Genomic DNA, 12189 nt, shown 5'->3' with positions numbered 1-12189 from the left:
TTTCAGCCAGGAGCTGAGTCAACAAGACTGGGAACTATGTGGAGGAAATGCATAATTGTTTTTTTGTATTAGCTAAAAGTGTATGCAAGAAAGAAACGGGACTGTAAGATAATGGTTAAAAAAGATTAAAAGGACTTAGTGATAAGATGCTGAGAGGGGCGGCACAGATGGAGGGAGTAGATAATGGTAAGGCAAGGATGTGCCCACAGCAGGAGGAGGTCAAATGGCCTTGAGAACAGGAATAAGCATTTATTTTTCACAGATCAGGCCGGATAAGACACAAGATAAACAGGAGTAATGGGTACCGGTCTTCGGGAAGGGGAGGATGTAAACAGGGGGGGAAACAATGAAATAAGAAAAAAAATATGGGAACCAAATTATATAAATATCGAGTATTTGTTGAATTCAGTGTGTTTTGTCCCTGCCTTGTGGACATCACACCCACTTGCAAGTGGGAAATAAATGACACTACTGATTCCGATCTTGTCTCGGACTGAAATTATTGCAGTGAGTGAGCTTTGTTTCTCACAATTGGTGTCCAACGTGGGGCTGTCCGGGATGTTCTTCCATCGCCGGGGGGAGTGGCTGGCCCTGGACACTGGGAAGACGCGTCCCGTTCCCAAGTGAGGAGCGGTCTCGTGTCCCGGTTTGGTCTGTTCCCTTGGGCAACTGGTACGAATCCCACAAGAGAGACATCTGAATCAGACAGTGACATGCAATCGATAGAAAATACGGCAAAAAGGGGCCAGGCAACTCTGTGCACAGACCAAGGTAAGAAAACTGACTTTTAAGTATTGCCTTGGTGGCCGGGATTGAGTTTTAGTCGTTAATAAGTGGCTAACGAAGGAACTCAATATGGGTTGTGCCATGGGTAAGGAAAAAGCCTCCGGGAAAACAGACGAAGGACAAAGCAATGGAAATGGAGGCGGAGTCCCTTACAACATACCTCCTAAAGTCCGTTGGGCAGGATGTTGTGGAATTGGAAAAATAATACTTGTACAAGGGAAAAAGATGATTAAATATTGTTGCTTTGTATGGACTAAGGAATCCATTCTTCATCCCGCCGTCTTCTGGCCAAAGTACAGGTCGGCCGGAGACTGGGTTTGTAAATATCTGAATTTATATGTCAATGTGTGAGAGAGAGAGAATGAAAAGAGCTGTACAGCTGGTAGAAAGTTTAACCCTTTGTGATTTGGTTTGAATGCACGTTTGTTTGTTGGTGATTGAATGTTTTCGTTTTATTCCCTGGGGCTTGAGTTCCAGGACTGTTTTTGAATCTGATTTTTATTATGGAAACTTAACATGATTTCTTTTAAGGTTAAGGATTCTATAGAGATTATGGAAAAAAAGATAAATCCTGTTCTTTTTACAGGTCATGACTGCCTTACTATCAGTTTCTAACTAATCTCTTATCTTTACATAAAAGTGATTTATGGAGGACAGTTGAAGTTTCAGTTCAACATTAGATTGTAGTAAAAACAAAATCCTATGGTTAATATCTGTGACCTTGGATTCAGCCATCGTTCATGCATTAGAAGTTTTTTCTAACTTGAATAGACAAATTCTTGTAAGGCACGGTGGCACAGTGGTTAGCATTGCTGCCTCATAGCGCCTGAGAACCGGGTTCAATTCCCGACTCAGGTGACTGACTGTGTGGAGTTTGTACGTTTTCCCCGTTTCTTCCGGGTGCTCTGGTTTCCTCCCACAGTCCAAAGATGTGCGGGTCAGGTAAATTGGCCATGTTTAATTGCCTGTAGTGTCAGGTAAGGGGTAAATGTAGGGGTATGGGTGGGTTGTGCTTCGGCGGGTCGGTGTGGACTTGTTGGGCCGAAGGGCCTGTTTCCACACTATAAATAATCTAAAAAAAAGTAAAAAGCAGCTCTGATTATTTCACGACCCATAGTATTGTAATTGAGCAATGATTGGTCAGGACAACATAAGAAAACTAATTTTGGATTTAAATTAAGGGATGAAAATGTGTTGCTGGTTAAAGCGCAGCAGGTCAGGCAGCATCCAAGGAACAGGAAATTCGATGTTGCGGGCAAAAGCAGCCCTGCTTTTGCCCGAAACGTCGAATTTCCTGTTCCTTGGATGCTGCCTGACCTGCTGCGCTTTAACCAGCAACACATTTTCAGCTCTGATCTCCAGCATCTGCAGACCTCACATTTTACCCTTTAAATTAAGGGACTAAAACTGGGTAATTACAGTGGATTTCAAAACTGGGAACTGTATGCATTTTGACATTTTAAATATTAAATACTGACTAAATGAACGTAAATATATAAATATATTTACAAGTTTGGAACAGGCTTTAAAGTTAGTCAAGCATGAATTGATGAATTGGTGTTTGAAGTTATGGGGAGCTAGAAATATTGCAATATTTCTTTAAGAAAGAAAAAAGGGGAAGAATGTAATGACTTATCCCCTTCGGGAGGTACCAATAGGGGACAAAGAGATTGGGTTTGTAAGTGCCCCCCTCACCAGTGGGGAGGTCAGAACATTTAAAAAGGAAATGAAGGTCTTGCCTGAGGATCCGGTAGGATTGTCTGAACAAATTGATCAATTTTTGGGGCCCAGTCTGTATACGTGGGCTGAGTTAATGTCTATTTTGAATATACTATTTACTGGGGAGGAAAGGGGACTTATACAGGGAGCAGCCACTAAAATATGGGACAGGGAACACCCGATTGGAGATGGGGATGCTGGACAGGGAGAGACGAAGTTTCCCCTCAGAGACCCCCAGTGGGAAAATCAAAACCTGGAGCATAGAGCAGAAATGAAGTCGCAGAATCTGACTAAAGCCTTTGAAGTTAGACAGGAGAAAGATGAGACTCCCCCAGCTTTCTTGTAAAGATTAAGAGACTCAATGCGGAAATATTCTGGAATGAACCCTGAGGACCCAGTGGCACAGGGTCTTTTGAAAGTACATTTTGTGACAAAGGCATGGCCAGACATACAGAGAAAGATACAGAAGATAGAAGGGTGGAGTGAAAAACCATTAGATGAATTGTTAAGAGAGGCACAAAGTGTTTGTAAAGAGAGGATGAGAGACAAAAACAGAAGGTGAAAATGATGGTAGCTGCGGTTGATGAGGTAGTCTAGAAAAGAATGAGCGGCGGGTGGCAGCATGTAGGGCAGAGAGGAAAGGGGAGAGGGAGAGGACAAGGGGGAGCATTTGATAGAGGGTTTGAGTGACAGGGGCAGAGATGGAAGTCTCCACGGGAAGGATGCTATTATTGTGGAAAGATAGGGCATTTTAGGTGGGAGTGTCCTGATCTACAAAGGGAAGAAAGAGCAATTCTGCTTATGAATTTTGATAATGAAATGGGGTGTCAGGGGTTCCTGCCTTCGGGGACCCACCAGGAACCCTCGATAAACTTGAAGGTGGGACCCTATAGGGAAGAGATAGTCTTCCTCGTAGATACGGGGGTAGCACGGTCGTCGCTGAGTTTTAAACCAAAGAAAGTAGGAATGTCAACACGGTCAATTACTGTTTCCAGGGTAAAAGGGGAGGGATTTACAGTCCCAGTATTTGAACCTATGATGATAGAAGGTCCTAAGGATAGAGTCACAGGGAAACTGTTGTATATCCCCGATATAGGAAGTAACTTATTAGGGAGAGACTTAATTATCCTCTTAGGACTGGAGATTGGAATTCAGGAACAAGAATTAGTTGTACAAATGGCGATGTTGACAGAGGATATGGAGAGAGAGAACGACCCTATTGTATGGGCTAGGGAAGGGAATCGTGGAGGACTACAGATCCCTCCCCTTGAAGTAAATTTAAAAAGGAGCGACAATATCCCATTTCCATAGAAGGTAAACGAGGACTGCAGCCAGTAATTGAGGGACTGATTAGAGATGGATTGTTGGAGCCATGTATGTCTCCGTATAATACCCCAATCCTACCCGTACGGAAACCATCGATTGGTGCAGGATTTGAGAACATTGAATTGAATAGTACAGATCAGACATCCAGTGGTGCCAACCCCCTATACGTTATTGAGTAAGATCCCTCATGACCACAAATGGTTTAGTGTGATAGATTTAAAGGATTCCTTTTGGGCTTGTCCCTTGGCGAAGGAAAGTAGGAATTTGTTCGCCTTTGAATGGGAAGACCCCAAGACAGGACGGGAACAGCAATACCAGTGGACTGTGCTCCCCCAGGGGTTTACAGAATCCTCGAATTTATTTGGACAGATGTTGAACAAAATGATGATGTGAGAGATTATGCCTGTCCTACACCAAGGCAGTCATTGGGGAGTACAAGCAATGTGTGATTTAGTTCTTAGGGAACATGGATGTAAAGGAATATATACAATTGCTAAACAAAGATGTGAGGGATGTATAATATGCAGAAAGGTAAATAAAAAAGTCTTGAGAAAACAGACCCCGGGAGGAAGGGACCCAGGATTGAGACCCTTCCAGAGTATACAAGTAGATTATACTGAACTACCCAGAGTAAGGAGACTAAAATATATGTTGGTCATAGTAGATCATTTATCCGGTTGGGTTGAGGCATACCCCCTAGCTACTGCCACTGCGAGTGGGGTGTCTAAAACAATATTGGAAACACTCAAACGACAGCTCTCTAAATTGATAATAGAAACCAGACTCCCTTGGACCAAATGTTTACCTATAGCTCTATTGCGAGTACGAACAACCCCACGGAAAGATTTGGGTCTATCCCCCTATGAAATCTTATTTGGATTACCTTATCTGGGAACGAATGGAGAATTGCCAATTCCTGAAACTAAAGATTTGTTCTTAAAGAAGTATATACTGGGCTTGTCCTCCTCTCTGTCTTTCCTCAGGAAACAGGGTTTATTGGCACAGACTCCACCCCTAGAATTCACCGTTCATCCCATCCAGCCGGGAGGTTGGGTCTTAGTAAAATCATGGACAGAGACTAAATTGCAGCCGGACTGGGAAGGGCCGTACCAGGCTCTTTTGACCGAAACGGCAATAAGGATGGCGGAGAAAGGCTGGACCCACTACACTCGGATCAAAGGGTCAGTGGAATCTCCAGTTGAGGAAGAAGTCTGGACAGCCGAATCAACGCAAGACCCGCTGAAACTCAGGCTAAAGAGACTTGAGTAACTGATTATACAGTGGCGACGCGAGCACGGGATTATTTCTGTAGGATTGTATATTAAGTCTTTTTGTGCTTCAGCATGATGTTTAAAGTACTGGGAATGCTTAGAGTTAGCCCTCTTAGTATTGGGATTTTATCAAATATCATTTTCATATGTATTATTAACGGTTCCTGAGTCTGATAATCTACAAGTAATAGACGCTGATGCATGCAGCTGAGTGAATTGTGGGGCTGGCCTTGGGGATGGTACTTGGTATAATGGTCTCGTCATAGTACACCGGACCCCCTTCCGACCAGCTCGCGATTGTCCCGATAAAAAGTGTAACCCAATATACCTGACAATAAAGAAAACCACATGGCACGAAGCAATTCTTGGTGGGGGGGCGGGCACCTATGAGATACAATTAAATGAAATGTTTGGGATAGAAATGAAAGCAAATGGGAAGGATTTTGTGGGCTATTGTTTTCGAATTAGCGTAGGACAGGGAAAACGGGCAGAATTACTGGATAATGAGATACAACCTTTCATCCTTCCCGCTGATCCTAAAGTAGTAAAAATTATAGAGGTAAAGGACTTGAAACAGACTATCGAAATAGAAACTGGGTACAGGGATGCAAATGCCTGGGTTGAATGGGTAAAGTATACTGTATAAAAAGTCTGAACAAAAGCAATTGCTATGCATGTGCCTCCGGTAGGCCAGTGGCCCAGGTGGTTCCCTTTCCGCTCGGGTGGAAGTGAGACAGGAAGGGCATGAAATGTATGATAGCCCTGTATCAGGATGAGACTGCACGGAATGATAGGAATTGTACCTCCCTATCTCTGATGTTCCCTCCCTTGGAGAAGAAAGATGTACAAGCTCCCCCAACATTTTCCGCTGCAGTTGGAAATCACACGTCGTGTGTGTGTAGACGAGGCACAAGTCAGTCTAGAGATTTGGGGGAGCTGAGATTATGTACAGAGATTAAAAATGTTACCGACACGGAGAAAGGAGTGAACTACTCAGCACTAAAGGTTCCCTGAGCGGATCTGTGGTGGTACTGTGGAGGCAAAATATTGAGACCCAGCCTACCTCCAGATTGGAAAGGGATATGTGCAATTGTACAATTGGCAATTCCATTTACCCTGGCATTTGAGAAGGAAAAGATAGTAGGGAAAAAGGGAAGGGATAGGAGATCACTGTTAGACAGCTCTTTCGATGACAGGATTTATCTCGATTCGGTAGGAGTCCCTGGGGGGGTACCTGATGAGTTCAAGGCTCATAACCAGATTGCAGCAGGCTTTGAGTCAGCTCTCTTTTGGTGGGTAACAATTAATAAACATGTAGATTGGATAAATTACATTTTCTATAATCAGCAGTGATTTATAAATTATACAAGAGATGCGGTTAAAGGAATATCAGAACAGCTTGATGCGACAAGTAGGATGGCATGGGAAAACAGAATGGCCCTTGATATGATTTTAGCAGAAAAAGGGTGTGTGTGTGTGTGTGTGTGTGTGTGAGATGTTAGGAGGAAGCTGTTGTACCTTTATTCCTAACAACACTGCGCCTGATGGTTCAATTACTCGGGCCTTAAGGGGATTGACTACCTTAGCAGAGGAACTGGCTGAGGATTCAGGAGTAGACACATCTCTCCCGGGATGGGCTTGAATCCTGGTTTGGAAGATGGAAGGGGGTGGTAGTTTCCATCCTTACTTCCCTGATAGTAGTAGTCGGGGTATTGGCGACCATTGGCTGTTGTATCATACCCTGTATACGAGAGCTCACCCAGAGACTGATTGACACAGCCTTGATGAAACAGATGCCCCTAAAAGGAAATCAGGCAGAAGATCTTTATCAACTAAATAATGAGGAGATGAGTGAGAACAAGATGGATGAAATCTCCGGAATGATGCTTGCGAATTTCGGGGGCGATGCTTAAAAGAAAAATGCAGAAGATAACAAATGGTAATTAAAGAAAAGGGGAAATCTGTGGGATATGGTAAATTAATGTTACTTCCGCAATTCTGCAATTATAATTAATTATATAAAAATAAATGAACCCACATCAGTGTGTAATTGTTTCAGCCAGGAGCTGAGTCAACAAGAATGGAAACTATGTGGAGGAAATGCATAATTGTTTTTTTATATTACCTAAAAGTGTATGCAAGAAAGAAACGGGACTGTAAGATAATGGTTAAAAAAGATTGAAAGGGCTGAGTGATAAGATGCTGAGAGGGGCAGCGCAGATGGAGGGAGTAAATAATGGTAAGGCAAGGATGTGCCCACAGCAGGAGGAGGTCAAATGGCCTTGAGAACAGGAATGAGCATTTTTTTTCACAGACAAGACTGGATAAGACAAGAAATAAACAGGAATAATGGGTACCGGTCTTAGGGAAGGGGAGGACAAGTCATGGGGACAGTGCTGAGCTGGAAGTTAGGAACTGGGGTGAGGTGGGGGAAGGGGAAATGAGGAAGCTGTTGAACTCCACATTGATACCCTGGGGTTGAAGTGTTCCGAGGCAGAAGATGAGGCGTTCTTCCTCCAGGCGTCTGGTGGTGAGGGAGCGGCGGTGAAGGAGGCCCAGGAGAGTGGGAGGGGGAGTTGAAATGTTGGGCCACAGGGCAGTGTGGTTGATTGGTGTGGGTGTCCCGGAGATGTTCCCTAAAGCGCTCTGCTAGGAGGCACCCAGTCTCCCCAATGTAGAGGAGACCGCATCGGGAGCAACGGATACAATAAATGATATTAGTGGATGTGCAGGTAAAACTTTGATGGATGTGGAAGGCTCCTTTAGGGCCTTGGATAGAGGTGAGGGAGGAGGTGTGGGCACAGGTTTTACAGTTCCTGCGGTGGCAGGGGAAAGTGCCGGGATGGGACGGTGGTTGTAGGGGTGTGTGGACCTGACCAGGTAGTCACGGAGGGAACGGTCTTTGCGGAAGGCGGAAAGGGGTGGGGAGGGAAATATATCCCTGGTGGTGGGGTCTTTTTGGAGGTGGCGGAAATGTCGGTGGATGATTTGGTTTATGCGAAGGTTTGTAGGGTGGAAGGTGAGCACCAGGGGCGTTCTGTTGGAGGGGTGGGGTCTGAGGGCGGAGGTGCGGGATGTGGACGAGATGCGTTGAGGGCATCTTTAACCACGTGGGAAGGGAAATTGCGGTCTCTAAAGAAGGAGGCCATCTGGTGTGTTCTATGGTGGAACTGGTCCTCCTGGGAGCAGATACAGCGGAGGCGGAGGAATTGGGAATATGGGATGGCATTTTTGCAAGAGGTAGGGTGGGAAGAGGTGTAATCCAGGTAGCTGTGGGAGTGGGTGGGTTTGTAAAAAATGTCAGTGTCAAGTCGGTCATCATTAATGGAGATAGAGAGGTCCAGGAAGGGGAGGGAGGTGTCAGAGATGGTCCAGGTAAATTTAAGGTCAGGGTGGAATGTGTTGGTGAAGTTGATGAATTGCTCAACCTCCTCGTGGGAGCACGAGGTGGCACCAATGCAATCATTAATGTAGCGGAGGAAGAGGTGGGGAGTGGTGCCTGTGTAATTACGGAAGATCAACTCTTCTACGTAACCAACAAAGAGTCAGGCATAGCTGGGACCCATACGTGTGCCCATGGCTACTGCTTTGGTCTGGAGAAAGTGGGACGATTCAAAGGAGAAATTGTTAAGGGTGAGGACCAGTTCGGCCAAACGAATGAGAGTGTCGGTGGAAGGGTACTGTTGGGGACTGCAGGTGCTGGAAGAGCACAGCAGTTCAGGCAGCATCTGAGGAGCAGTAAAATTAACGTTTCGGGCAAAAGCCCTTCATCAGGAATACAGGCAGAGAGCCTGAAGGGTGGAGAGATAAGCTAGAGGAGGGTGGGGTGGGGAGAAAGTAGCATAGAGCACTGTCCCCATGACTTGTCCGGACTTGTCCTACCTGCCTATCTCATTTTCCACGTATCCACCCACCCTCTCCTCCCTGACCTTTCACCTTCATCCCTCCCCCACTCACCCATTGTACTCTATGCTACTCTCTCCCCACCCCCACCCCCCTCTAGCTTATCTCTCCACCCTTCAGGCTCACTGCCTTTATTCCTGATGAAGGGCTTTTGCCTGAAACGTCGATTTCGCTGCACTTTGGATGTTGCTTGAACTGCTGTGCTCTTCCAGCACCACTGATCCACAATGACATATAAGACAGTTCAATTACATAAAGAACAATGCATAGAAAACAGAGCCACACCCCCAACAGCCCACCCATCCCTCCCACCTTCCAACCACCTCTAAAACAGCCCATCCCCTTTCCCTGGGACGACAGCTGACAAGCCTTCTGGTTCTCAGGGTGACCGGCACCAGGATGGCCTATCCATCCTCCGATTCTCAGGGTGACAGCTTTCATTAGACAATAGGTGCAGGAGTAGGCCATTCTGCCCTTCGAGCCTGCACCACCATTCAATATGATCATGGCTGATCATCCTTAATCAGTATTCTGTTCTTGCCTTATCTCCATAACCCTTGATTCCACTATCCTTCAGAGCTCTATCCAACTCTTTCTTAAATGAATCCAGAGACCTGGCCTCCACTGCCCTCTGGACCACCCATGAGCCTCCCAGCTCACAGTAAGGCCTGCCAGATCCAGGGACACACAAGACAGTGCAGGTGATTACCCCAACAAACAGCATGATAGAGTTAATCATGGGAATAAAAGGAGTCCTTTCTGGTACACAGAGCCCAAACAGAGTCTTCAAAATATAGAGTCCATTCCCAGGAACACAGTCCACTCCAGTTTACGAGGTGCATTGTCAGAAATGGAGTCCATTCCAAACTGCAGAGTCCACCGCTAAAATAACAGGGTCCACAACCATGGGCAGAGTTCACTCCCAGAGACAGCAAATGCACACCCCTAAGCACACAAGTGTTCAGTCTCCATGGAGTCCTGGCCCATCCTTGGAAAACCAGGCCCACCCACAGGAACATAATACATTGTACAGGTGCAGTTAACTCACAGGGGTTTGGTTCACTCATGAAGGAAAGGTCTTCTCCCAAACTCCAGGATACAGCAACTGCTCACCTCCCAGCGCACACACAGGTGTTCAATCTTCAGAGATTGAGTTCCAGGGCTAGGCCTCCCCACAGGAACAGCTCCTCTAGTAAAACGCATGTCATCCACAAGGGCTCAGTCCATACACCAAAAACAGTGAAGACACTTACTGAAAAAATGAAGTCCAAGGGCTAAGCCCTGCGAAAAAATCAACAGTAGTTGAAGGGAGTTTCTCAAAATGGAGAAAGGTGACCAGTGGTGTCCCACAGGGGTCAGTGCTGGGGCCTCTGTTGTTTGTGATAGACATCAATGATCTGGAAGAGGGCACTGTTGGTCTGATCAGCAAGTTTGCAGATGACACGAAGATTGGTGGAGTAGCAGAAAGCATAGGGGACTGTCAGAGAATACAGGAGAATATAGATATACTGGAGAGCTGGGCGGAGAAGTGGCAGATGGAGTTCAATCCAGGCAAATGTGAGGTGATGTATTTTGGGAATTCTAATTCTAGAGCGAACTATATAGTAAATGGAAGAGCCTTGGGAAAAGTTGATGGGCAGAGAGATCTGAGAGTACAGGTCCATTGTACCCTGAAGGTTGCTGCACAGTTGGATAGAGTGGTCAAGAAGGCATACAGTATGCTTGCCTTCATCGGACGGGGTATTGAGTATAACAGCTGGCAGGTCATGTTAAAATTGTACAAGACATTGGTTTGGCTGCATTTAGAATTCTGTGTACAGTTCTGGTCATCACATTACCAAAAGAATGTGGACGCTTTGGAGAGGGTGTGGAGAAGGTTTACGAGGATGTTGCCTGGTAGGGAAGGTGCTAGTTATGAAGAGAGGTTTAGTAGGTTAGGATTGTTTTCATTAGAAAAAAGGAGATTGAGGGGGGATCTGATTGAGGTTTACAAAATCATGAAGGGGATAGACAGGGTGGGTAGAGACAAGCTTTTTCCCAGGGTGAAGGATTCAACAACGAGAGGTCACGCTTTCAAGGTGAGAGGTGAACAGTTTAAGGGGGATACACGCGGTAAGTACCTTATACAGAGGGTGGTGGGTGTCTGGAACACGTTGCCAGCAGCGATGGTAGAGGCAGGCACAGGGAGATTCATTTAAGATGCGTCAGGACAGATGCCTGAGTGGGTGGGGAGCAGAGGGACACAGATGCTTAGGAATTGGGCGACAGGTTCAGACAGGGGACTTGGATCAGCTCAGGCTTGGAGGGCCGAAGGGCCAGCTCCTGGGCTGTACATTCTGTTCTTTGTTCTTCTTTGAAATTAGTCCCCGATATAAAGGAATACCAGTTAACAAACTGGCAAATAAATTCAACCAGTTCTGGAATCAGGTTCCTCCTCCCCGTACCTGCTTCCCCACCGACTCACTGCCTCCCCCACTGAGGGTCAGTGCTGAGGGAGTGGGCACTGTCGGAGGGTCAGTGCTGAGGGAGTGCCGCACTGTCGGAGGGTCAGTGCTGAGGGAGTGGGCACTGTCACAGTGTCAGTGCTGAGGGAGTGGGCACTGTCGGAGGGTCAGTGCTGAGGGAGTGGGCACTGTCAGAGGGTCAGTGCTGAGGGAGTGGGCAGTGTCGGAAGGTCAGTGCTTAAGGAGTGCTGCACTGTCAGAGGGTCAACGCTGGGGGAGTGGCACTGTCAGAGGGTTAGTGCTGAGGGAGTGGGCCCTGTTGGAGGATCAGTGTTGATGGAGTGAGCACTGTTGGAGGATAAGTGCTGAGGGAGTGGGCACTGTTGGAGGGTGAGTGCTGAGGGAGTGGACCCTGTTGGAGGGTCAGTGCTGAGGGAGTGCTGCACTGTTGGAGGGGCAGTGCTGATGGAGTGCTGCACTGTCAGAGGGACCGAGCTGACTGAGTGGGCATTGTTGGAGGGTCAGTGCTGAGGGAGTGGGCCCTGTTGGAGGGTCAGTGCAGAAGGAGTCCGCACTGTCCGAATGTCAGTGCTGAGGGAGTAGGCCTTGTTACAGCATCAGTGCTGAGGGAGTGGGCACTGTTGGAGGGTCAGTGCTGAGGGAGTGGGCACTGTCAGACAATCAGTGCTGAGGGAGTGCTGCACTGTTGGAGGTCAGTGCTGAGGGAGCACCGTACTGTC

At 46.7% G+C, this 12189-nt stretch overlaps 1 protein-coding gene across 3 annotated transcripts in view; it reads left to right on the top strand.

The window, feature by feature from the left end:
- Window positions 1-425: 425 nt before the first annotated feature.
- The window catches only part of LOC132815903 (fucolectin-like), a 54509-nt gene continuing 42745 nt past the window's right edge, over window positions 426-12189 (top strand). The window contains exon 1 of one of the 3 annotated variants that reach the window (XM_060825276.1): window positions 426-771. Coding sequence is in view for 2 of the 3 variants with exons in the window: in XM_060825275.1 (XP_060681258.1) it covers window positions 1012-1085 (74 nt within the window). In the remaining variant the exon portion in view is untranslated. Of the gene's footprint in view, window positions 772-971; window positions 1086-12189 lie in introns of those variants that run through there. The other 2 variants (XM_060825277.1, XM_060825275.1) reach the window with 2 other exon arrangements.

This window comes from Hemiscyllium ocellatum, chromosome 5 (assembly GCF_020745735.1).
Source record: "Hemiscyllium ocellatum isolate sHemOce1 chromosome 5, sHemOce1.pat.X.cur, whole genome shotgun sequence".
NCBI lineage: Eukaryota > Metazoa > Chordata > Chondrichthyes > Orectolobiformes > Hemiscylliidae > Hemiscyllium > Hemiscyllium ocellatum.
The sequence above is the reverse complement of the archived record's forward strand: the minus strand, read 5'-3'. Positions and strand labels throughout refer to the sequence as shown.